General features: G+C 44.0%; 7 protein-coding genes across 7 annotated transcripts; 3 read left to right on the top strand and 4 right to left on the bottom strand.

Moving 5' to 3' along the window:
* Positions 1-988: 988 nt before the first annotated feature.
* On the top strand, positions 989-2,905 carry EAE98_005702 (uncharacterized protein; the record flags this gene model as incomplete). The annotated part of the gene is made up of 7 exons (XM_038953324.1): positions 989-1,141; positions 1,231-1,267; positions 1,367-1,440; positions 1,533-1,856; positions 2,227-2,294; positions 2,364-2,446; positions 2,508-2,905. The coding sequence occupies 7 exons, from the start codon at positions 989-991 to the stop codon at positions 2,903-2,905; spliced, it is 1,137 nt and encodes a 378-aa protein (XP_038810425.1).
* A 496-nt stretch (positions 2,906-3,401) lies between these two features.
* Positions 3,402-5,841, bottom strand: EAE98_005701 (uncharacterized protein). Its single transcript, XM_038953323.1, has 2 exons — positions 4,863-5,841; positions 3,402-4,809 (listed from the first exon to the last, which is right to left on the bottom strand). The coding sequence occupies exons 1-2, from the start codon at positions 5,372-5,374 to the stop codon at positions 3,576-3,578; spliced, it is 1,746 nt and encodes a 581-aa protein (XP_038810424.1). The 5' UTR covers positions 5,375-5,841; the 3' UTR covers positions 3,402-3,575.
* A 212-nt stretch (positions 5,842-6,053) lies between these two features.
* EAE98_005700 (uncharacterized protein) lies at positions 6,054-10,446 on the bottom strand. Its single transcript, XM_038953322.1, has 6 exons — positions 9,630-10,446; positions 8,250-9,581; positions 7,746-8,200; positions 7,557-7,636; positions 7,454-7,507; positions 6,054-7,403 (listed from the first exon to the last, which is right to left on the bottom strand). Exons 1-6 carry the CDS (start codon positions 10,208-10,210, stop codon positions 6,201-6,203), a joined length of 3,705 nt encoding a protein of 1,234 aa, XP_038810423.1. The 5' UTR covers positions 10,211-10,446; the 3' UTR covers positions 6,054-6,200.
* A 2,833-nt stretch (positions 10,447-13,279) lies between these two features.
* Positions 13,280-17,339, top strand: EAE98_005699 (uncharacterized protein). The gene is made up of 3 exons (XM_038953321.1): positions 13,280-13,672; positions 13,817-15,228; positions 15,280-17,339. Exons 2-3 carry the CDS (start codon positions 14,091-14,093, stop codon positions 16,845-16,847), a joined length of 2,706 nt encoding a protein of 901 aa, XP_038810422.1. The 5' UTR covers positions 13,280-13,672; positions 13,817-14,090; the 3' UTR covers positions 16,848-17,339.
* Positions 17,340-17,663: 324 nt separating this feature from the next.
* On the top strand, positions 17,664-19,061 carry EAE98_005698 (uncharacterized protein; the record flags this gene model as incomplete). Its single annotated transcript, XM_038953320.1, has 1 exon — positions 17,664-19,061. One exon carries the CDS (start codon positions 17,664-17,666, stop codon positions 19,059-19,061), a length of 1,398 nt encoding a protein of 465 aa, XP_038810421.1.
* A 4,126-nt stretch (positions 19,062-23,187) lies between these two features.
* EAE98_005697 (uncharacterized protein) lies at positions 23,188-24,354 on the bottom strand (the record flags this gene model as incomplete). The annotated part of the gene is made up of 5 exons (XM_038953319.1): positions 23,188-23,326; positions 23,405-23,850; positions 23,912-23,947; positions 24,027-24,266; positions 24,334-24,354. 5 exons carry the CDS (start codon positions 24,352-24,354, stop codon positions 23,188-23,190), a joined length of 882 nt encoding a protein of 293 aa, XP_038810420.1.
* Positions 24,355-24,859: 505 nt separating this feature from the next.
* Positions 24,860-26,341, bottom strand: EAE98_005696 (uncharacterized protein; the record flags this gene model as incomplete). The annotated part of the gene is made up of 5 exons (XM_038953318.1): positions 24,860-25,307; positions 25,352-25,761; positions 25,839-25,906; positions 25,982-26,018; positions 26,132-26,341. The coding sequence occupies 5 exons, from the start codon at positions 26,339-26,341 to the stop codon at positions 24,860-24,862; spliced, it is 1,173 nt and encodes a 390-aa protein (XP_038810419.1).
* Between the last annotated feature and the right edge of the window lie 368 nt (positions 26,342-26,709).

Genomic DNA, 26,709 nt, shown 5'->3' with positions numbered 1-26,709 from the left:
CGATGCGAGATTTAGATGCTTGGAGTATGTATGTATGTATGTATGTATGTATGTATGTATGTATGTATGTATGTATGTATGTATGTATGTATGTATGTATGTATGTATGTATGTATGTATGTATGTATGTATGTATGTATGTATGTATGTATGTATGTATGTATGTATGTATGTATGTATGTATGTATGTATGTATGTATGTATGTATGTATGTATGTATGTATGTATGTATGTATGTATGTATGTATGTATGTATGTGATATATAATATTAAATGCATGGCATAGCATAGCACAGGATACCTAATAATATCCACACCTCAAAAAGCTTATCCAATTCATTCATTCCATTCCTTTACAAGAAACCCAAGAACAAAAAATAAGAAGCAGAAATAAACTTCGACGTACAAACTCAAACTCCACGCTTATGAGATTGCGAGACGGGTTACCTCGATTCCTCTTACATACGTACACAGTACACCAGGTACAATTCTTCATGAGGATCAGGATGGGGGGATTCGATCTTTGGTTACCTACGCTGGGGAGGTGGGTGGGTAGGTAGGTGGAGTTTAGAAGTTGGAGACTAATAGTGTATGGTGTGTAATGTGCTCCTGGGGAATTTATTTATTTATTTTCATTCATTAATCCATTAATCTATTAATATATCTATTTCCCCACGGGGAGATCACTGATTCGGGAGTGTTTATATGAGAGATGGTATCCTGTTTTCTTGGTGCTTGATTTTTGATATTTCTGATATCTGGATTTATATCTATATCTATTTTATTGATATCGTATTATATCGTGTTCTGTTATCACGAAATCTCGACTCTTCTTCTTCTTCTTCCTCTTTCTTTTTCCTACTCCTATTCCATATCCACATACACCCTCCCTCTCTCTCCCCCATCTCACCCATCTCACCCATCAACCAAACATCACGTCCACAACCCCATCCCCTTCCCCCTCCCAAATCCCCCTTGAAAAATTATAATGGCAGACCTTCAAATCCACGCCAATCTCGCTATCGCTGCACCTGCAGTCCTCATCCCTATCTGTACCGCCACAGTCGCATTACGAGTCTATGCTCGTCATTTGAAGAAAGTCGGGTTGGGCGCGGATGATTATTTGATTATGGGGGCGTTGGTATGTATTACCTGTGTGGATGTGTAGATGTTTGGATTTGGTGGTTGAGATGAGATGGATGGATGAGGCTGATGATGTGGTGTGTGTAGGTTTTTGTAGTTGGGATGGGGGTTGCTATTATAGCTGGTGAGAAATCAATTTTTGTTTGTTTTTTGCGGAGGAGGTGATTTGGAATTGGGGTCGGGACTGAGGGTATAGGAACTAATTTGTGTATATCTTGAAAAGAGGTCGGACTGAAACAGCTTGGATATCCTGCCCCAGCGCCATCGACTCAGATTGGGAAACCGGATTCAAATATCGTACGTCTACTCATTCCTTCCTTTCCCTCCCCATCCCTAATCCCCAATCCTCCTTATCCACATATTCCCATTCTCACCCTCTCCACCCCTAGGCCTTCTGGCCCGGCGAGCTCCTCCAAATCCCCGCTCTCGGTCTCGTCAAACTCTCCCTCGTCCTCTTCTACCGCCGCGTCTTCACCCGCAACGCCGCTCCGCGCTTCAACATCGTCACTTGGTTTATGATCTTCATAATCATCATCTGGACGCTTTCCTTCTTCTTCTCCATCCTTTTTATCTGCGGCACCGATTTTTCCGCTTACTGGACAAGTACCATTGTGGAGAAAGCCCACTGTGTCGATACGGATATGTTGCATAATGCGTTTGCCATTAGTGATGTGGTGACGGATTTTGTCATTATTAGCTTGCCGGTTCCGATGGTATGTGTGTTTTTATTTTATTTTAGGGGGTTGTTCTTGTGGATGGAGAAAGGAGTCTCCCCTGAATAAGAAGCGATGCATGGATAAAGTGAGGCGTGGATTTATTTTCACTCTTCACTAGCAACTTCCTCGCGCACATTCCATTTTCTGAATCTCTCTCAAAGCGGCCGATTCCTCCGGACGAACAAAGGTTTTGTTGCACGTCTGAATAATTGATTAATCATCGTGAATTTGTTCGATTGAATTTTGCAATGATTGCGACATAACCAGTAGTTTTGCGCATTTTCATCACATCCAACGAGTTTGCTTAGCTCTCCTTTCAACTATTCTCACTGCCAATCCAATCTCAATTTACTGACTGCTTATATAGATCTTCGGACTACACCTCACTGTTGCTCGAAAAATAGGTATACTAGCTATCTTCTCCTTGGGAGCGCTGTAAGTTGAACTTTTACCTAGCAGTCTGTTCCCATTCAAACAAATTAAACTGACATCAAAACCCCAAAGCACAATCGCGGCATCCATCGTTCGCATGATAGTATTTATCCAAGCCACTGCCGTGAACTACGATCCGCACGCTGATTTCGAATGTACATCCCCCCTCTTTCCTTCTCCCTCTTTCCCCGTACCCAAACTAACCCCTTCACCCAGTCATCTGCACCTCCGGTCTCTACTGGTCCCTCATCGAATCCAGCCTCGGCGTCATCGCCGCCTGTCTCCCGGCCCAATACGGACTCCTCAACACCCCGGGCGTGCAATCCCTCGTCGCCTCGGTGCAATCCGCCATCTCACTCCGTTCCATGCGCTCCAGCTCGCAACATCCCAGCCAGTGCGACGCGCACGATTCGCAGCGCAATCTGTACGGCAATATGGATACGAAGATGGAACCGTGGACCACGGCCCATGGAAGCGAGACGCAGAATATTATTGCGCATGCAGAGGGGCCGGCGAGGTATGAGCGGGAGGGAGAGTTGGAGGAGGGGGGGTTCAAGGGGAAAAACGGGATTGTGGTGACGAATAGTTTTGAGAGTAGGGAGGGGTTGGCGTAGGGAGGGACTGGGTGGAGATTTTGGTATGGAGAGTTCAAATTGGAGAGTAGAGGTTGGTTGTTGAAGAGATGTAATTTGGGTGGTTTGAGTTATGTTGGATGTGTGACTTTTACTCTTAGATATCCGTGTTGCGATTAAGAGGAGGAGAAAGTTATTATTATTTAGATGCGAGATTGCACTGTATAGTTGTTATTTGGATAGATTATTGATGTTTCATTCCTGTGCATCCTAGTTTGGAATGAACACATCCATTACCCGTGAGAACTATCTGATAATCCGGAAACTATCATCGATGTGAAGGTCATTAGACTTTGAATCTTCGAAGGTAGCTCATCAATTTTGAAAGGTAATAAGGCCACTTGGCAGGTTCAGCATCCAGAACGATACCATTGTTGATTTCTAAAACGACTTATACATTCACGAATCTCTCGCTATCGGACCCCAGTATGAATTACCCAACACACTTAACGCAAAAGATCTCACACTGGAAGCTTTTTTAAAATCATCGCTTGTCATTATTTCATTTAAAATAAAGAGGATATTGATCCACTTCATCCCCAATACCTTCCGAAAGCCCAATGTAACTATTCCCCAAGACCAGCCTTGTACATCGCATCAGCATCCATTGTAAAATAAAGAGAGCAGTCCGGATACTCCCCAGGTTTCTTATCTAAACCTCTCTCTCCTCATCACCATTCACCTCAACATACAACCTTTTCGCCAAAATTCTCATTCTCCTCTCTGCTTCCTCGACTCCCATTGTGTCATCTTCCTTCGTATCTTTCTTCTCAATTACGTTACCCACACTCAAACCCTTGTTCTCTTGACTGCTATTCTTCTCTCCTTGTCCCACGCTGCTTCGCACCTCCTGGCTAACACCTGCTTTCCCCTCTATAGAATCATCCTGCCAACTTGGCATGAACCTCTTCGAACGGTCAATGTCCTCAATCTTAAGCACAACAACCCATTCTACCTTCTCGGCTTCTAACCACCACTCAATCTTCTTTCCCTCTCTCCACCACTCTTTCCCTTTGAAATCTCCCACCTTTTTCCACCACTTCCTCCTACCAAATTCCATGTCCCTCTTCATCTTCAAACTCTCCTCTAAACCCATAATTCTCGGTCCACCGAAAAGTCCGCTTGGCTCTCTCGCCTCGATCGCTTCGATCGTGTATCTTCGCACGATATCATCACTTTGAAAAACATCATGACCCCCTCCACAAGAATCCAAAAGTGTTTTTTCCGCTTTCTCTCCCAGTCTATTGACAATATCCCTCAAGTAATATTCTCGCGTTTGTCTCTCCACATCTCCATCCGCTTTGATCTCCATCCTCATGCCACATCCATATATTCTTCTCATTGCTGCATCTTGAAATCTCTGTCTGATTTTTGAAATTTCGGCAGGATGTAACTTATCAGATGACAGTGACCATTCCTCCATAATGTATTCTCGCCCGGTTGGCCATACCTTAAGGTCGCACCCAGTCAACATCCACCAATCTTGCTTTATATGGGCAGGTACATGGTGGAGAGTCCATGTCTCGTAGTGGATTTTGTTTCCCGTATTCTTTTCCGGGTTGGTTGAAGTTGTATCATTTACTGCAGTTTTTGCGGAGGCAATGGAAGGTGTGTATTGAGGTGGTGCTTTGGAATGAAGATAAAGATGAGCAATAGGTTTATCAGTAGTCTCTCCCATCCTGTCGATGAGTTTCTCATCGCATTCCTTCGCTAGTGTTTCATGCTCTTTTCCTCGAACACCAATCAAGGCAAGATATTCTTGATAACCAATCAGATCAAGACCTTTGTATGTCTCTTCCAACCCACTGACTAAAAGTGGTAAACGACCCAGATAGGACATATTTGAGGGCAATAAATAAGCTTCTCTACTAGTCTTATTTCCAGATCTACAAGAGGTCAACTCCAGGTCATGCAAGTATGAAAGTGAGAATGAACATACCCAAACGCTCTCAACCATTGCGCCCCCATACCGAGCACCATGCATGATATGCTCACGTCTTCTAGTTTCTCAGAAAATTCTTTCATCTCATCATTCTTTGACACGTTAGGAGTCTGACCTTTTTCGAACATTCTCATCAGTGCCATCACATTCTTGCTGCAGCTCAGCAAAGCCTTGAATTTTCCAATCAATAGCTCCCGGACTTCCTTGCTGAATGTTATTTCTTCTGATTCGAAAAATATTGTGCCTATAGTCGTAAAAGCCAATTGATCAAACAGATCAGTGATCTGGTCTTCCTCATGGTCGGGCAAGTCGATCCAGAACAACCTCGCCGCGGAAGTGGTGATATCTTTTACCAGCTCGTGAAGAGAAGTAGATAAAAAAGTGGTGGAGGGAGACACTTGGAACGGACTTGTCGGAGAAAGAGATAAATCACCATTATCTGGCATTGCTGCAGAGGAAGGCAAATGACCAAAGTCTGACATAACCTTTTCATCAGAAGAGGAAATCATACTTGTGAACTATTGATCCAGATATCTTGGCTTTAACTATCGAGTCCAGTATCGTTATGTCGTGGTAATATCCTGATATCCCGTCGTCAAAGAACAAACCAACCCAGGAAACCCGGGAACCCAGACCCTTTTAACCTTCCTTCCACACACACTCGCCAAGAAAGCACGCTAAAGAATCATGCCATCAAAAAAGTCAGTACTCAAAAATCATGCAACAAACAAACAGTGAATACACCTAACGGAGAGCCTCAGCAGATTGCTTCTACAACTAACAAGAATCGCAGACCCACCTGGGCACTAACATAGGTACCATCATAAGGCTGAGCAAGACCCATCTCAACCATTGCCCCACATACGATCCTCATAACACGGTCACCCCGAAGGATCTTAAATAGGATTTGAAATTTTAGAATGGCAACGATGTAATTATACTTCTTCATTGTTTATACAGTGAAATCGTATTAAAAAGGGGGGTAGGATATTTCCAGCCTGTTGGTTGCCACTACTAAAAATACATAAAACACGGGAACTGACTGGCATGTATGTCATTTGAATAGTGGTGACCATGAATGGGTGATTGGAAAAGTCCCAACTTTGGGAGGAGATAAAGATTTCGGCGAAACCAGCCACGATTAGATTCAGGGTGGGGGGAGGGGGGACTGAATGAATTTCTCGCCAATAACGCTGAAAATTAATGTATTTTCGCTAAGCTTAACAAGTACACCGCTCTAATTCCATCAAATGCATTACCTATAGCCCATTTTAATCTACCATGCTTTCCATTATATTTCTATCAACGCCCGATTCTAACTGCAGTATGCATCGATCATTTAGTAGGCTCCAAGGCCTGCCATCCCCCAATATCATCATTATCGCCCAACAAGTCAAGCGGTCTTTTCGGCAACTCTGGCTTTGCCCCTTCATCGTCTACCTTTCTTCCAGGTCTTCGAGGCTGTGGTGGCGGAGGTGGTTCCAGATTACTTTTATCTATACCAGAAGTAGCTCTCCGAGTAGGCGGCGAGAAATCTCTATATGCACCGGGCATAGGTGGCGGATCTTTCGATCTTGAAGCCAACGAAGAAGTTGAGAGGGTAGGTGAAACGGAAGTAGATGCTAAATGTACAGGCTTTCTTGGAGGAGGTGGTGCTTTCTTGTACGAGGAACGTGTTGTTTCGGTCGATGCGCGCCGTGTAAGTTGAGGTGGGGGAAGGACTGGTTTTGTTGTTGTTGTCGGGGTCGGAGTCGGGAAGTTGCTCGCTACTAGCTGTGGTGGAGGGAGTACTGTCTTTGCAGCCAAGGCTGGGGTTGAGGAATTACCCTTTATTGGATTTCCAAGTCTGCTTTGGGAACTAGGGAGAGAAGAAGAGTCAAAAGGGGGTGGAAGCTTTCGTGGTACAGTGCCGTTTCTTCCCACAGGTGTCGGTGGAAGAGACATTCTCTGTGAACTGTTCCGTGAAGACATGCCAGGTCTTGAAACCTTGACCCAGTCAGGTTCATCGCTCACACTCCACGGGTTGCTCGGTCTCCTTGGATTTGGTACCACATCCTTTGAATTGCTCGGCGGTTGAACTTGGCTCTTCGCAAGCTTCCCCCCGTCAAGCCACCATTTCCTCTCACTCGAGCTTGCAGGTGGTAAACCAGGCTCTAGGCTCTCGAATCCAATCAAGTCCTCATCGTCAGTTCCATCCAATTTTGAACTAGCTGTTGCGCCGCCAATCTCCTCTCTCCTCCTATCGTAAATGCTTCTACTGAGAGAATCACGGATAGCGTCGTCAATGACACTCACAGTGCACTGAAAGTTTGCATATACAGGTCTATGGTCGGAAAACCGTAGGGGCGCGGTGTTGTAATTGATTTGACGTAAATTGTTACCTTTCCGTAGGATTCGATCGGTCCATGCCGGAATTCTGGCCTTTTCACTCGTATCGTATGTATCGGTACCGATGTCAAATTTATATGTTGGCATAAAAGTGATCCTGGACTCGGAATAGTATTGGAATGTTAGACCAGCTACCATTTGCAGGTTTAACTATGCTGCTATTAACGGGCTTTCAGTTTGTTCTGAGCGGCGGAACTTACCTGATCATTCTCGTATAAAGTCTCCAAGTCGCCCATTTTTATGAGTTGCTTGACCTGAAAGCATGTCAGAATCAATGTCGAGCTTGTAGAGAAGTTTACTCACCCGCTCAGGTCCAAGTCCTATCCGATAATTGAAGTCACCCATCCAAATAACCGTATCTGTAATAGCATTAGTGGACAATTCTTACAATCATTTAGATAAACTTTCCATGATCATCTATGCCCCGGTTTCTTTGAAACCTCAATCCTTTGTGGATGGTATGATAATCCTTATTACGGTCTGCATAATTACTGAAGCCAGCAGCTAGATGTGCAGTCACAAAGCAGATCTGAGTATTTGCATAATCCATGCGGATTGAAACGGCACCTTTGTTGCCAGCCATCCCAGACATCCCAGTCTTTTTAACGCTGCCTTCAACGTTCTTGATGTTTGGTAAAACTGAAGCTTTAACGAATACGCATAGGGCAGCTCCCACAAGCTGGCCACTTCGTAGCAGCACGTAGTGATCCTGACCAGCTGCATGAGCATGTCTGTTTAGAGTCTTTCGCACGGCCTTTTCCCATGCTTGTTTTATTGTTGGATCACTGTTCATAATTTGCTGAGGGCTCAATTCCACTATTTCTTGGAAGCCGACCACTACTATTTCAGGATGCTGCTGTGATTTTTCAAGCTCAGGACATAACCATAAAGCCAGGTCTTCTTCTATACCAGATGTGCGCCCATTAAGATTGAAACTTCCAGCCCATCTAACAAAGTTAGCACATTGCGCGACGATTAAAAGGATAGTAGACTTACATGTTTATCACCTCAGAAGACTGGAACTCCGAGCTACGCTTGTTTAGCTCAGCCGTCACGTAGTCATTAATAGGATCGAACAAATGCACAGGCACTTGTCCCACAAGTCTGCCCAAGAGCACATCAATAGTGTTTTGTCGTCCCTTGTCCACAAAATTGTTCATGTATAATCGGGTAGCACTCTTTCGTGCATCGGCAAATACACCAGAGAGAGTCTGCTTATTAAATCTCGTGTACGATGATTTAAGAGCTCCTGTACCTGCATATATTCGTGAAAGAGCATCGCCATTATCAGCCCACATTGTTGAGTGACGCATCCAAAACTCGGAAGTGCCTCTGGCCCCCCTATGCAGGAGAAACGACTCTACTGCCATTTGAGATATGATAGTTTGAATAAGATTCGTCCTGTCCAAGCAATCCAGGCAATTGGTTCTAAATACACCTTCTTGTTGTAATACGACCACTGTTCTTCGGATTTGGTTCTCAGGAACATCTTCCGTGTCATCAATTTCTTCAGACAGATAATATGCAAAGCCATCTGCTGAATTTTCAATTATACTTCGAATCATGCTAGCTGCCTGGTAACCTTGAGGTCCCTTCGTCTCGGCATGAAAATCATATTCTGTGACCCTCAACAATTGATGATCTTTGGCATTCTTCTCTTCTGTTTTATTCAATGACGAATGATTAATTCCATATTGATAACAAGCAGTAATTTCGGCTTCAGCTGGTTTAGTTTCACTGAGCAGATTGACCACATGAACTGCGCCGTAGTTACGCTCCAATTCCTCAAAGTGTTTGTCAAAAGCTGGCTGAGTGCCCTGAGGAGATCTGGTTACAGTAACCTTTTGTTGGCCTGGAAGTAAACCAGGTGCCTGCTCGAAAAATATCGGGGCACTTCCTCTTATTTGGGCATATGAAAAGCAAATGCCAGCTGGTTTCTCGTCTGCTTGCTCCGAAGAATATTGTACATTGGCAGAGGGGCTCCAATAAACTGTTTCTGATTCAACGAAGTTTGCGACGTTTCCATCATCATCAATTCCTCGAGCATTAAACCTTGTGCCAGCTCGTTTACAAGACAATCGAGATATCAACGTAAGAGACGATGGGAGGCCTGATCTCGAAGTTCGCAAAGGATCGGAGGCGGGAGGTATAGTATTCGTTTGAACATGGCCACGAATCGCAGATATAAGAATACCAGACTTGTCCAAAGCGTCTCTTTCATGTACCACAAGGCGAGATCGGAATTTTCCCAAGGAACCAATCATATATGAATTCCATAGGAAAGAGTCGTCGAAGCTCTCAACATCGTTTGCCGTTGCATCTGTAGATCTGCAATGTATAAGAGTTTGGCACCGTGGGTATATTGACTTTGCTTACCGGTCTTGCAATCGATTTGTAAGGTCAAAATTTGTGCTGTAGTAGAAGGTTCCATCTGCCAATAGCCTCTGCAGCTCAGCACAAGGGTGCTCCACGATTGGATCCCGTCGACTCAAATTCTGGCCATATGTGTTCTCAGCGTTGTAGCTATAAGGATCCAAATCGTCCATAAAAGTGTTGTCGTACTCCGCATTGTTCAAGCAATGGAATTCTACCCCTATTATCTTTTCAACGGTTTCTCTAGGCCTCACCTGTGCCACTACGGTTCTGGCTGTTATTACGCAAAGGAATATATCATTGCTGACGGTAATTAACCCAAGTGTGCCATGGATTGGCATAAGACTTAACGTCCGGTAATCGCTGAGATCGACCGAAGAGACATCTGCGAACTCTACCATGCACTTGGGAGCTGTAACTCCGTCGGCAGATGCCCGCGGATGTACTGGATAAATGGGATTGAGCAATCCATTGCTTAAGGATTCATTCGTAGAAGGACTATGGCGGAAGATGAGAGTGTGTGTAGGCGTCACAAGAGCAATTGAGCGATGGGGATATTCGCGGAGCAGAACGCGAATAGACATAATTGAAAACTGATGAATGAAATTGGTTCAAGTACTAATACTGAGTAGCATTTTGATATCTGGCGATATCATGAAATCATTGCTGTTTAGATGTACGATACACCAAGAACGACTCTCTCGGAGATCTTAATGAAAGCTTTGGCTTGTGCTCAGCAGCAACTGCCCATTGATTAAAATTTCCAGGGTTGCTTCATTCACATCCAAGAGATCATGTGCTTATGTAATCGTTTCGACATTATGGTCACGTGAGAGATGTTTGGAAATTCCACTTGACTGACCGTTTCATTGTTCCTTCGATACTTTCAAAAGTGCTCCTTGCCAGAGCTGTTTGTCCAACACCCTTTCAAGAATAGATCAAGGAATGGTAACTTATAAGAGCATCGAACTGGGTTCTCTTGGAAACATATCCGGGCTTGAGGCCGTGGTACTAGCAGTGCTATATCTTATAAAACCTAAGACTCGCCTTCGCTACAACTTACCTACACTACCTGAAAGATTTGAAAGTTGCGTTACATGGCTCACGGACATGTTATAGAATTTGTATCCACGTGCATGAGTGTAGTACTCAAAGCTGGGTTCTCTGCAACTTGTACGAGCTGTGATGCCCGAGAGTTTGGAATTCACCGAGTCTTGTGGTCGGGCTGAAGTTAATACCGATCCATTGACAGTAAGCTCTTCAAGCCACCTGATGAGCCAAGCAAGTTAAACTTTTTGTTTTGCCAATAGCTATGCTACCTTTTCTGTACCGCGCCCTCACTGTCCAACTCCTCACTCTTCCACCACCGATATCAAATGAAGCAAAGTATTCCTAAGGCAGATAAATTAGCCCTGTTGTACTGCCGTCGCCCACTCTTTTAAACGGAGCTGCAAGATCGTCAATTTCCTTCGGAGATCGTTGTGGGCTTGTGCTTTGAAACAATTCGTGGGGGGTGCATATTGGGGAAAATGAAATAAACGTCCCTGCTTGCCCAATCCAAACGGTGGCTGAAGTTGTATATGTACGAGCAAGGATTCAACACTCCATGTCAGTGGTATCGAGGCTCGGAAAGAAAGCAACATTGATTCCACAACACGAGTATGTTGAGACGGAAAGGGAGAAACTTCACGTATTGTAACATATAGTACAACATTGCTGGTATCCTCGTCGTAGGTCAGAGATTTGATTTGAACTTGATATCCGTAAGCTACTGACAATTCCCAGCCACGACTTCCTCGGAGTCCCTCATGCCGAGCTTTTCATCAGGCAGTCAAACAGTGCTGAATTAACAACCCAATCTTTCACTACCATTGTGCTAGAAGAGGTCTGATTTCTGAGATGTGTACATACATCACTACTGGTATCACAATCGAATTCTTGATCTTTAATTGTAAGAAATGTGCATAATGGAAGAGGCGTTTTGGCGCCTAGTGTTACCGCTACAGTGCTGACACTTGCTGACGACGTAGGAATGTTGTCTGAAGATTGATGCAATATTATCTTTGATGGTACTAGGCATTTTCTGCACGTCTCTTTAATGGGAATGAATGAAAAATGTCTAAAATGGAAACCGGAGAACCTTATGAACATGCCAAGATACTGAAGAAAACTATGAAAATGTATGAGCGATGCCCTCATTGACGTAATACATCGTGAATAACATCTACTTAGATAGATTGAGGAATATAGTGAAGCTCATAGAGTGGTTGACAGAATGATAACGTCTTGGAGGTTCGTAAAAGTGGCAAGGAGATTATGAATTTCTTTAGGAGCCTACTCCGCTCGAGCTCCGTTCGGCTGTACCCCTTCATTTTGTGATGCTCTCGTATTTTCGAAAATCTTTCGTTATAAAGCCAGAATACTTTTTTTCTTGAGTAACGATTAGTTTTTTTTTTCTCAATAACAGATATGAGCTCATACATATTAGTGTACGAATAGTCAATCCATTCGGTTTCTTTGAACAATCACTATATTCTTGCTTCGGAGAATTCAGTACGTGAAGCCTTAAATCTAGAACAGGAGAAAGCATCAAAATATGGTGGAGAATTTATTTGCTGGGTGCACCGATGATAGTGTAACCTAGCAAATCATAACTCGTTGAGTTAAGGGCTAATTCCAAAAAAGATCGTTCTAGATGTCTTACCATGATGTACTGGGTAATGGATTAACATGATGCAAACAAACTACTCGCGGCACTTTGATAAAATAATTGGCCAATCAAAACAGGATTTTCAATCCTCCAACTTCATATTTGGAGCTGAAAATCATTAGTTGGGATGGACCGTTGTTGATCTTATTATAATCCGCGGTTAAAAATTGCAATTCATTGCAATTCACACTGAATCCGACATCGTGTACTTCGTCCTGAAGAGGGAAATATGTGAATAGGCATTGAACAATGGGAGTAAGGCGACGAACCAGTGTACATTCATGCATGACTAGGGAGTGATGACACTTCTTGACAAGACTCCAGAGTGAGACGCAGCGAGTTGATCAGACGGAGAAGGGTCGGATATCGGATATTCATACTCCGTATGTGTCGTACAGAGCAGCCTATTGGGGAAAAAAGAAAGCTTTATATTTTTATCTTAAAGCTAATCGCGGAGAGTAGAAGTTGATCTCATACTACCGATCCCGATAATCTAGATACTGTTCAATGTACCTGAGCTACGACCGTTGACATCGGAGCTACTGCTCTCGATATGGATTCTCACACTAATACTTACTTGATACTTACTACTTTCTCTACAGTGTACGGAATGTACGGATATCGGCACCGGTTAGTATTTTGGGAATATCAAACACTCGAGAATCAAACTAGGTACTATGGAGAACATTTCGATTATGAGCATTCATTAGTCATCACACTGATCACAGTCCTTACGCAAGGAGTAAAGAAAGATCTTCGCCAGGCTTGCTTATCCAGTGACTACCCGCTCCACGCCGCTCCACAAAATTTCGAATTAGACCTGGCTAGATCTTTCCCAAAGAATCTCTAGACCAAGAAGCGTATCTCGATTCTCCACGCACAGCTCCCAGAACTTCATCTTAATCACTTGCTACCCGCACTACCCTGAGTTTTCACTATCCTCACGACCTATTCCTTACTATTTACACTATTCATACTGTTTCTCGGCTCACTCACTACTCTTACTACTTTCACTCTAGATTTCACTACTCTGAAGTCTGAGCCTTGTAAATTTATTCCTATTTTCTTTTTCAGTTCCAATTATTGTTGATTTCCAGAGTATATCATTTAGATTTATACAGTGTTTACCTTACATATCACGGCAAGAGCATCTATCGTATGTCTGCCCTCAACCTAACTCAAATTCCCCGCCAAAGGTTATTTTGATGTCGAAGTTGTATGCTCTGGAAATCAATTCGATGCTCTTTGATCAACAGTGTCCACTACGACAGGCCCCCAGTGCGGTAACTGCCAGTAACCCGACCTAGACTCATCCAGTCCATTTACAAGTTTCAATGTTTGTTTAAACTTTTTGCATCCAGACTCTCCAGCCCTCTAGACCCTCCCTCTATTCGCTCGCTCGTCCCAATTACAAGCTCTCCCCCCTCATCCATCATCAGAATTTCAGTTAGAATATTTCTAACCTTCTGTCATCGAGCAGGAGTCTAGAATCAGTTCGCGCATAATTTTATACTTCTGATTACCGGGGTTTCCATACCGTCAATTAACTTGTCACTTGCTCATCCATTATTTTCTCGTCGATCAATAGAGAAAAGCCCCACTGTTGGATGAGGTGCCAATCTCATACGAGTACTTTGGAAACTTTGTGCTCTTTCGAAAACATACCTCTTACCACGTCCATTGTGTATTGTCGACAACGACCTTTCGGTTCGACCATCTGGCTAAGGCAGGCAACTCGCGAGTGTCCTGACTAAATGCTTGATGCACTCATACCCACACCTGAACAACATAGTGGAATGCCAGAACCACGTTTTCATCGTGAGGGTTCTGAGGGAAAGCCATACGCTTCGAGAATATACAGACCCCAACGTCAAAGGGTTAGACGATTTCCAACCAGGCCCCCGGTAAAAGATCGGTTCCCCAAGAGGACGGGGGAGGAAATGACGGGTGTAATGGAATCGAGGACACAGGCACCACACAACCTTATTGACAGACAAACATTGTGCTTGCCGAATTTCTCCGAGGATTCCATAATGCATAGTGGAGATGAAGGCTTTATAGATATACTGAGTCGATACTTCCCTGCGGCGGAGAGTAACGCTTCTGAACGCCTGGTAAAACTGAAGTCTCAGCTTCGTAAGGCTGACACCTATGACTTCTGGAGGGTACTGATGCAGGAAATGTGCGATATAACAGGAGCTCAATGCGGATTGGTTGCTAAACGAATGTTGGTGGATGATCAAGATACCGCTGTCGAACTCCCGGAACTTGGGGAAGAAGGCTCATGTCTGATGGGTGTTGCTTTCTACACAAAAAATGGGGATGAGGAACCTAACCTTGAAAGAGATTATAAGTATACAGCCTTTGGTACACCTTGCGCTTATATGAAGTACGATAAAGTGGTCATTGTACCCGAGAGAATGAAGGAGGTAACACCCAACAATCCAAACATCTTGCCGTGGGGCCAATCGGAGGCCTTCATTGGTGTGCCATTAACTATGGAAGACAAATCTTTTGCACACTTTGCATTGATATGGTCTGAGGACGGTGCAAAAAGAAGGAAGCTTAGTTGGAGCTTCATAGAAATGTTCATGCACTCTCTTGAAGACTTAATTCTCCAACGTATAGTAGAGGGCCGAGGCTTTGCTAAAGATGGTAACCTTCCGGAATGCGCTGCAGAACAGATCATACCTCTTTCTGCTATCACCGCTTCGCAGTCACTAAAACCGTATGCTCGCAGCCTGTCGCACGAGTTAAGGACACCAATGCAAGGAGTTGTTGGAATGCTTGATATCATGTACTCAACCGTACTTGATGCTATCGCAAATCAACAGAATGAGCGGGCTCGAGCTGTTTTTGCTGATCTTAAGGCCAATATTGAGATCGTGCAAGGTAAATAAACCCCATCTCTAAGGTTACTTATCTGATACTCATCTTACACAGAAAGCTCTAGAAGGGCGATAGAAGCAGCCGATAATGTCGTCCACGCATACGATCTCAATATGCAGATGCCTGATGTTCCCTTAACGCCTGAAGATGACGGAACAAAATCTTTTGCACCAATGCAAAATTATTCTCCGCCAACCGATGGGCAATTACGAGAGGCATTTTCATCTCCAAATCTAAAGAAGAGAAATCGATCCGAAGACCTCGAGCTCAATTTAGGATCTCCTCCGAAGCGTATGTTCACTTTGCCAGAGGGAGAAATATCACAGCATTTACTCGATGTCGATTCCGCCATAGTTTCCACGGCATGCTCCAGCCCCGAGATGCCCATTCGATCCACAACCACCACGACTTCAGAGATAGAGATGAAGTCAAACGAGTTTCCTTTCGATTCAAACCCTAGCCCACTTACATCTCCAGCTTCCATGAATCCAGGTCATCAACGAGTTATTACCCGCGAGTTCATGCGAAACCTTATTAGTGATTCCCTCAAGACCGATTATCCAACTAGCGAGCACCATATCACAACGGAATTTGGCGAGATAATTGAACTGAAAACACAAGGGTCAAGAGGCGAAACGCAAGAATGCTCGATCGAACTGGTGATCCAGCCCGATGTTCCCGAGGCTATTCTTACTGAAGAGCAGCATTTGCAATTCTCAATCTCGAAAATTATCGACAATGCAATCAAATTTACTGATGGGGGTAGCATTACAATAACGGTCAAACTCAACAACACTGGGCATATGATTGAAATATGGGTGGTTGATACAGGATGCGGTATCACCGAGGAATCAAGATCTCGTTTATTTCAACCTCATTTCCAACAAAATGCATCAATCAGTCGTGCGAAAGATGGTCTAGGACTTAGCCTGTTCAACGCGAAAGCTCATGTGAGGAAGAACCTTGGTGGTGATGTTACACTGGAAAGATCTGCAACAGAAGGTCCGTTGAAAGGATCGGAATTCCTGATACGCCTCCCGATCTCAGCACTGGATATGAAAAGGGCTGTGACTCCACTCGTGGGCTCATCACCTAGTCATCCTCGAATTACTCGGGATGCTGTTATATCGCCTTACGCAACAGCATCGGCGAAGACTGCACGCCGACGAGCAACTCCCAACGCCAATCTTGCCAAAGACTATCCTCTAAACTTCCTCGTTGCAGAAGACAACGTAATTAATCGAAAGTTTGCTTTCACAGCTCTCAGCAGACTCGGCTATACCGAAGATAACATTACACTTGCATTTGATGGAGCAGATGCCGTTCGTTCTTACCAAGCCTCGTTGTCAAAGCCATCTGGTCGATATGATATCATATTAATGGATATATGGATGCCGAACATGGATGGCTACGAAGCTACAAAAAAAATCACCAAATTGGCGGAAGCCCATGGAGAGACTGCGACTATTGTCGCGGTCACAGCCGATATCACAGACGATTGTTCAATGAGGGCGAAGGAAGCGGGTATGCAAAGTTTCTTAGCAAAGCCGTATAGAGTTATTGATATGGAGAAACTCATCATCGGCAATTTTCAACAAGGGTTCTGCTGTTCAGAATCATGAGCGTTTATTTTTTTTCTCTTCTTTTTATGTATTTTGCATGGCGGTTTTAGGATCTGGACGACTCAGCTGGCTACGGGTTTATGGCGTATAGTAAATGTCAAAATATTAGGGTTCTTGGGACGAAAATTGGCTGGGCTTAGGAGCATTCATCGGGGCATCATGGCGTTTTCAGATGTCTAAATGGACCTCGAAGGAGTTGTTATTATGATCAGGATAGGAGTTCAGACTGGCTATGAGATAAGGACATCTCTTACAGGAATAGGGAACAGGAACATGCAAGGTTTATGTATGAATTAATGGAAGGGAAAAATATCTGGGAGAATAGGGCCATGACAATAGTGCTATTAATTACAGAGGGGTTTATCGAATTAGAGCTACTATTACTCCTGGGTGAGTATTCGCTCCTTATATATCGAATATATTATTGTCTACTCGGTATCTATTTGTCTATCTCTATGTCTAAAATAGTCAATTAAAAAGCACATATACTCGTGGATAATGACATAATAATAATAATCAGTCTAAACAATGAAATAATGTATGATAATAGCGTGAGAATGAAGTCATTGAATTAAGTAAGGGGTATTAATGCTAGCTCTTGACTGTTTTGAAGAAAATCCGGGGAAATCCAACATTCGCTAGAACTCCACTAGCCTGGAACAATGACGCTACAATCATCAACAAACACCACGAGACCAACTCTGCGACATTCAAAGACTCTCAACAACACCACCTCTCCCTTTTATTCTAATATTTAGTACGTCCTTCCTATAAACAATTCATCGAATTCGAACATGTAATATACCACAACACAAGATGCGCTTTCTTAGCATCAGTACCATAATAACCATTACCCTCTGGCAGTTGGCCTTCTCTGCCTTCGCACATCCAGCGTCCAGCCCTTCGCAATACTCCTCGACGCACGACCAGTCCATAATATCGCTCCCTCTCTTCCGCTCTCTAGAGGAACTAGCCCGCCTAGTCGACATATCCTATTGCGTTGGCACAAGCGGTATCTCAAAGCCTTTTAATTGTGCCAGTCGCTGTGATGAATTCCCGGGGTACGAGCTGGTAGATACATTCAATACTGGGGCGGCGAAAAGCGATAGTTCTGGATATATTGTACTAGATCACGGATTGCAGGATGTGAGGGATGAGAGGAAGGGTAGGATAATTGTGGCCTTTAGAGGTACTTATTCTATTGCGAATACAATTGCAGACTTGAGTACGGTGCCGCAAGAATACATACCTTATCCTGAGGACCCCGATGAGACTGAGACTCTGGATACCTCTACTGAGACTTCCGAAAAATATACTGTACAACGTTTCCTCGACCACATTCCTCGACCTTGGCCTTTCAGGTGGAAACACACATTGAAATCAACGACATCAAATCACAAGTTGGGAGGAACAATTAGAAAATGTAGGAATTGTACGGTTCATACAGGCTTCTATACATCATGGATCAATACCCGCCAATACATCCTACCTCATCTCAACGTACTGAGACAAAAATATCCAGAATATCAGCTGCATTTGGTGGGGCATTCACTTGGTGGGGCAATTGCCGCTCTCGCTGCACTGGAACTCGAAGGAAATGGATGGAGAACAATCATTACAACTTTTGGAGAGCCGATGATTGGAAACCATGGGCTGATGGACTTCATTGATAGGGTATTTGGGCTGGATAAAGGAGTTCAAAACGGCATGGATAGGAGGTATAGAAGAGTGACACATGTAGGAGATCCGGTACCCCTTCTCCCTTTGAAGGAATGGGGATATAGAAGTCACGCTGGCGAAATATACATAGAAAAAGGGAACTTGCAACCTGAAGCTCAAGACATTCATCTTTGTTACGGTGACGAGGATAATAACTGTGTTACGGGGAGTGATGGGGATGGCTTGTGGTTTCAAGGGGAAGACATATCCTCCATACTCCCTGTGGACTTTCTGGATGAAATACGGAGTGCAAAATGGGATATGGGAGAGGCTGATGACAAAGCAGGGGCAGATGGAGAAATGGAGAGGATTCAAAAGCGATGGCCCAAGCTTCCCATTCCAACGAGATACAAACTCTGGCAGCTGTTCTTCGCACATAGAGATTACTTTTGGAGGTTGGGAGTTTGTTTGCCAGGAGGAGATCCGTTGGATTGGAGAAGACCACATTACAACCTCACGGAAACGGAGGATGACATGGGAAGAGAGGAGCTATGAGGATGTACCATATCGTCTAATGGCTTCTACGAGTCATGGATAGCTGCATAATAGCAAGCTACAGATTCAAATTGTAAGGAAACGATGTGTTGCTTGTTCTAGATGTTTGGAGTTCATTGTGTACTATAGTCGGACAACAATACCTCAAAAACATGTGCATGCGAGCGGCTGGGATTGGAGTTGAATGCATGGTTTTATTTTCACTGCTTTAATGCGAAGCGTCATTATTCAGAACAAGTGCTCACCTGTATCAGTCTGCTTTACGAATCGATGGATGTAATAGGTTTCCCCTGGTCTAGTAGAAGATAGTGTCCTACTCATGACCTAATGATAACTTTCTGTTCGACCCATCCCACTCAACCCCACGAAACTCCCAACATTTTATTCCATGTATCTTGCATGTGTGAATGTACTATCTTCACTCTCACCATAACTATTCATACTCCATGAATTCAATGACGAGTCTGTGTCCTAATCCCCAAAGTGTGAGCATTGGTTGGGCATGTCCAGCCAGCCCCATACCTCGCTATCACATCTCACGCAAAAGCAAAACTGCATTCTGACCTGCATGCAGGCCCTAGTAAGCAAGATCTATGCAAGATTTCTCCGCGCCGTTTAGATCGATCTAATCTACGAGATCAGGGTCAATCTGACGAACCTTGCTTTTTCTTTTCCTTTTTGGGAACACAAATCTGCAAAAAGAAAACATACAATATTACAATCTGGAAACGGCAAGCTGATTTCTCCGATCTTCTATCATTTTGGAAGAAGTTGAGCGATCCATGCAAGATGAGCATATTTGGCCGAGAGTAGAATATTTTTTGCTTTTTTACCTGCAACGCTGTGTAATGATGTATTATCCATTCTGTTGGGTTTGTACATGGCATTGGGCGCAAATTGCAAATCGCGAATCGCGATTAATGCCTTTTTTTGACACTTGCATATTTTTCGTATTCGGGTCTAGGGCATGCTAGGTAGGGCTGGGGGTGGGGTGGGGGTCTTGGTAAGCTTGAGATCGAAATGAACCCTTGTCAGATCTGAACGGTCCCTTGAAATTCCCGCGCCGCATCTCCACGCAGCTGAACGTGTGGAGATGTTTGGATGGATGCAAGATTGTTCGGCGATTACATGCTTGCTTTGGATGAGATGTGATGAGATGGGATGCATATATGCAGGATGGATGTGTGTTTCCGGCGGTGTGGTCTTTGTTGTTTCTTTGCGATTGGTTCGGAGAGTGTATGTGTGTGAAGGGCTTGCGGGAGTGGAGTGGGCTTTGGTATTGTGTGATTTCAGTATCAGGTTGTTAGCTTTACAGGTTTGGGTTATCGGAGTGATGGGTTTGTGATTATTGCGTAATTGGTGGAATTAATGGTGTCGTTTAGGCCCTCTGTGTGCCTAGTTACAGTAGGGAAAGAAACAATTAGCGAGTAGAGGAGAAGTGGTATGGTTAGACTGCAGGTGCGATGAAACTCGGCGGAAACAAAGATGGGTATCCTGAATAGAGCTAGTTGCTCTAGTTCACATATACAATTTTGGCATTTTAGGCGAGCTGAAAGCAGCAGGAAATTCTCTACTCGCTGCAGAACTCTTTGCATTAGAGTAGGTATTCATAGGTAGTCAATGTCTGAATTCATACTGGTTGATGAAGAAATCTTAAATCTCACATGAGAAGAAGGTGGACAGATATCTAGACCCAATATCAATTACCAAGTCATGCTGCTCACTGTTCAAAGGGTGAATATGCTGATAATGGTACGGGTCGCCCCTGGAGCAAAAAACCTCATGTTGGTCAGAGACTTCGTCGATCTAACAACGGATACACATTGCCATTTTTATACTGTACTTTACTGTACTGTAATCTAGGAGTTTGGAGATAGAGCACATTTTTTAACTCAGCGAGTAACGGAAGGTCATTGAACTCAAGTTTACTGAAACTAAGAAGACAGAGACCGATATGCACATCGACGGTAGGCAATCAGTATCTCACTCAAGACAGAAACAATAGTTCCATTCTGCAGTCAAAAATCAGCATAAACTTTGCAATATAGTATTATCATCTCCCATACAACATTTTCACGAGTCATGGAGCTCCGTATAGCGAGGCACCTATCTATACAGAACAGGCAGCCAGTAGAATAAAGATCATCATTGATTCTTAAATAACTCCATCGCTGTTTCAAATAGCATGGAAGATATCGGGAAACTCGTTTCTGAGAGGATCTTCCACTTCTGGTTATCTTGATTACCTCTGCGATTCTCGCCAAACATGCTGTGGGAATAGCCGAGTTAGTAGTTGAATGTATTGTCAATCCATAAAGTTCTGAGAGCACATGAAATCGTCACTGCGACACTAACCGTAAGAGATATCGATTCGAATTGTTCTGTGGTGATGCCAATGCCTACTTTATATTCGCGTTTGATATCTCAGCTGCCATTGCTCACTTAGGCGATTTTGATGTGTTAAGTTGCGAATCTGTGAATGCCATGGAAGGAAGTTGAGACTTTGGTAATGGATGCATCTTTCATTCGTTGCCCAGACGAAAGAGCTGAATATTATGTTATTGTAGGTGTACGGAGGCTTTCATTGTAATCACTATCGTATCAAGACTGTAAGACTATGGGATCAAGAGGTGTGTCTCTCTTGATGACTAATGCCAGCTATTGTACATGCAGGACAGTGAACTCTTTCAACTTCTGATAATGCTCTGGTGTTGCGAATGGAATCCGCCATTTGTGCGTGAGGTGTTGTCCTTTCTGTTCTCTGACACTGGGGCGTTTGAAGTCATTCGGGCGCAAGGGACACATTGAGTCTATCCCAAGCAGTGGTCCCGAATGTGCTTGAAAAATGGGTAAATATTCGGAACTTATTGAACGTGCTGGATGCTATGTATTGATTTTCCTGCAGCTTGCATTCAAAGAAGCTTCGTTCCCCGTCATTCCGGAATCTGCTACCTTTGAAGGCGACATCCCTAGTGGGATCAAATCGCAAACACCACACTCTATGGGTAGATGTTGCATAATAGCCTTCAACAAGCAAATCCTCTATCACTATATAATAGAATGGAGCTTTGGGAGTCCAAACATCGTCATGATATGTTACACTTGTCATCTAACCGCCGTAGACTAGATGGTAGCCAGTGAAGACTTTGCAAAGGAGAAATCGATAGCTTTTCTAGGCTTTGCCTTATTCTCGGGGCACATCCAGCCGTACTGTGAGATTGAGATCGCCGAGGACGCAGCTCCGAGCATTCATTTGAGGGTTTGGAGATGTAACTGGATTGCAAAAGTTGGAGCTTGATTCTTCGCGTAGGGTGTGGAGGTTAAGCAACTTGACGAGATGAGATGAGTACCGGGATTCTGACAGCAAGCTGAAACTTAAACAATTCCGACTTCTGAATTGAATTGACAGGTTCAGATTGTTTGAAGTGTTGACTACTGAATGAGGTAGTCTGAATCATTGAGTGTTTCTACCCCGTCTGGTAGTTCGAATATTGGACATTCTGGATGAAGGATCTGAAGAGCAATGAATTGAAAGATCCATCTTTGATTCATTCCAAGACAGTTCGAGTTCATGTGTCGGACGACATAGAGGCACCACTTACTAGGTAATGTCTTGAGGGCTGAGAGTCCTTCTTGCACCTCTCAGCCTCTGGCTTCCGCAGAATTATAATAGGATACAAGAGTACATGAATGGAAAATGTTCCGATCTCCTTATTGATACTTGGACGATAGCTGAGGACTCGATATGTTTGACGCGCAATTTGGTGGCATCACAAACATCGAAAGAACCTGGAAATAATGCTGCTAGAATCGACGATCTATAGATTCCAAATTTCCCGCTAGAGTTGATACAAACTCAGAGGTTTGGACAAATATTCGCCAAGTTGCAAGGGCCCCTGAATCAGAGCCTACCGCTTCGTTACCAGTTCTCTAACGCTAGATAATGAAATGAAATCGAGTGTATTTCAGTCAATCAGGTCCGAATAACTCAACCTATACTTGTCGATGAAAGGTAGGAATTTTAAGGAACAGTAAAGTGGCACAGTGGAAAACACGAGGGCTCCTTGAATCCAGGTATTTTGTGATATTCAACCACATTACGTTGCGGCTCTCTATGTATAAGAATCTATAACTTCGCCTTTTCTTTGGTCTGAGTAAACTCAACCTTGTTGATGCAACTGCCTACAGATTCTAGACCAACTTCAACCACATCACCATCCTTCAACCATACCTGTGGGTTTCTGCCCATTCCTACACCTTGTGGACTAACCATTTATTAGCATCATTTGCCTCTGAGAATTATAGCATAGAAATGGATGAAGTAAAATACAGAAACAACTCACGTTCCAGTAAAAATTAAATCACCAGGTAGCAATGTAGTTCCCTGACTCAAAAAGGCAATGGTTTTGGCCACACTGAAAATCATATCCTTCGTACTACTTTCTTGTACTGTCTTCCCATTCAATTTCGTAAAGATTGTAAGGTTTTGCGGATCTTTGATTAATTGACTGGAGACAATTCCCGGACCGTAAGGAGCCCATCCATCGAATCCCTTTCCGAGCGCCCATTGACCACCTCCGCGTTGAATCTGCCATTCCCGGTGCGACACGTCGTCACCTACGGCATAACCGAGAACGTAATCTAAAGCTTTGGATTCTGGGACATCGGAGCAGGATTTCCCGATGACAGCAACAAGTTCGCATTCGTAGTCAAGGCCGGTGCCTTCTTGAGCCATTGGATGAATAGGAATGGGATCGGTAGGACCGGAAAGAGATGTGATGGGTTTGTACTTTCAAATGTCAATCGCTAACGAGGTCTAGGATGAAGGAAGACAGAAATCATGGACCTACAAACAGAATTGGAAATTTTGGAATTGGCATATTCGACTGTAACCACCCAATTTAGCACAAAAGTCCTATCTCAATCATTCCCTTCCCTTCCACATCCATAACCAAGACTACCTACCTCCTTAGCGTGTTGCTCATAGTTCAATCCCAAACACCTCACAGTCTTAACATCCTCATTTGCTAAAGGTGCAAGTAAGAGCCGAATATCTTGTACTTGATCTGTGACCTCATGCTTCCCGAATATTTCGCCCGTAATCACTTTTGCCTGAGTAGCTTTCGCGATATCTGAGACTCCTTTGGGTAGAATGGCATCTCCGTAGTATGTGCGGCCGTTTTTGGCTAAGAAGCGGACAAGTCGCTTGAATAACGTGTTAGTACTCTGTAATTATCCGGAACCCGAGGGTTAAGAGTTAGATTAGACTCACGGAGAATGAAGGTGTCGACATCGTGTGGCAATTGAATGATAGTGAAGCAAACCGAAGGAACTAGAGGTATTTTAGCTGTGAGATTCGCAATGACGATAAGATAGCAATAGATTAGAAGTCTCCGTAGTCGCTCAAGCACCGAGGTTAGTTCGCTTCCCCACCCTGTTCTAGAGCTCATTGCCCGTGCGGTTGCGCCCTCTCTTCAATGTACTCAAATCGAATTGGGGTATTAATTCTTTATATATCACTTATGTTGTGGAATTACAACATCAACGGTTCATTGTGCATCGTCCCAACCTAAATATCTTTAAGAGCAGAATCTCAATATCTTTGCACAAAGCATCGTGTTTGGACGATAGTAAGAGCTTGGACTCTTGGGTGTTCCCACGTGACCAGAGCTTGAGCATTTTGGCAACCCGTTCACTGGAGAAAATGCCAAGCTACATACAAACCATATCAATTATTGAGAAGGAAAAAGTCATATTATATTATAAAGTTTTAAGGGAACCCAGTCCAATTAACAAATTCATACTACATTCGCTGCATCCCTCACCACCTGGACTTGCGATGTGACAGTGATTCCCCTCGTGTCTCTTGATGACCTCGCCCCGTCCTCACTCTCTATACTTCCCTCACCATCACGACTTCCTCCCGTGCTCTGGAAGTAGCTTTTCTTGTTCGTCAGCTCAACCTCATCCGATTCCTCAATGCGAAAGTGTGACTGCTGCTTGAGAAAATTTGGCGTCTGGCTCAGATTTATATGGTGTGAGCCCTTTTGACTGGTCCCGGTATTGGAGCCTTTATTGTGAATACCGCGGAAGAGAGGCGCATATGTTGGTAGACAGGCGCCGATAATTGCGACCGAAGGCTCTAAGCTAGACCACGCGAAAGAGGGCCCAAGGATGAATGATATGTCGATTGCGGTGGTCAGATGCGTGAGGTAGTAGATGCGTACTATACTGGCGACACAGACACTAGACGGGTTAGCGGGGACGGAGAAATGCTGGAGAGTACTTACAAGCTACCAAGCAACATGATACCCGCGACGGAAGCCTTCTTGCGTTTGTTCATGTGGAGTTTTAAAATTCGAGGAATTGGGACGATCAAGATGATAACATCATTGATCATGTTGACAATTCCAAAGACCAAAAAAAACATCAGATAATCGATGCACTTTCCTTCTGTCGCGCCGGCGTATTGCATCCAGAAGAAATTCAATGGGCGACAGGCGGCTGCCATTACGATCCACATAATAATGGGATAGACGCAGGTAAAGGTTGTGGCAACCCAGTACAATATAGTGAAGATGCGGTTAATGACTAGCATGTTGCCTTCGCCTGTGTAGAACAATCGCCGGTAGAGGAGCAAAATACTGATCTTAGTTGATGTTACGGATGCAGCGTAGACCCAGGGCTCGGCATATACAACCTATGCATCTGCGTTAGAATGGGGAACACAACACTTGATGAAGACTCAACGCGAAGTCTCGCATCGTTAAAACATACCTTCAACAGCACCATGAGCCGCGGTAATGTCGTCGACCACACATGTTTACCCGATCCATATGCTCCAGCTTTTCGAGTAGAAAATGTCAGTCTAAATTCTCGGGTGTAGCTAGAATGTTGCTACTAAGTTCGGGAGTACCAACCAATAAGTGCTGTAGCCACGAGAGCACAAGTACAGATCTATCAAAGCTTCACGTTAGAAACTCTGTATTCATTTTCTTGTCCGGGGTATAGGAGCCATCGTGAAAGATGCAGAAGAAAGTCATCGCGATCAGAGAAAGAGCTGGACTTACAAGTCCTAAGACAACAAACCAGTCATCGATAGCCAAACTATTCGCTCCACGCATAGTTCGGACATAAAAACGCAAGCATACTGCTGCAGCTGCTATTCCGAGCACCACACAAGACACGATGTCATATGCCGCCGTGATGCTTTCATTCAAGTCAACACCAGCAGCAGGCGGCCCGAAAACGAGTTGGATGGAGGGATCAACTCCCGACATGATTATATAAATTGATTTGACCAACAATTAATGTAAAAGTCAATTTTCCCCCATAAAGCGATTTCAACATAAAAGTTGACGGTCCCATTTGACCGGAATTCCTGCGATGGTTATATGCAGGTAAAGGTCCCGCTGATCATTGCCTGGAGACCCGTGGTGAAAATTCTCACCTCTGGGCATACCTGATATGTAGGGATTTTTGTTTTGAGAAGATGCGATTTTTACAGGATTGCCATCGGTAGTTCTGCTTGTGCTGACAACGTCTCAAACTTCTACCAGCTGTTGATGCAATCTCCCACCCTTGATCAGAGATCATTAGAAGGATTGGGCCCACAACACAGTGAGCGTCTTCTTCTGAATGGCCTCAT

This window comes from Botrytis deweyae, assembly GCF_014898535.1.
Source record: "Botrytis deweyae strain B1 chromosome Unknown BDEW_011, whole genome shotgun sequence".
NCBI classification, from domain to species: domain Eukaryota; kingdom Fungi; phylum Ascomycota; class Leotiomycetes; order Helotiales; family Sclerotiniaceae; genus Botrytis; species Botrytis deweyae.
This window is presented reverse-complemented; position numbering and strand designations above follow the sequence as displayed.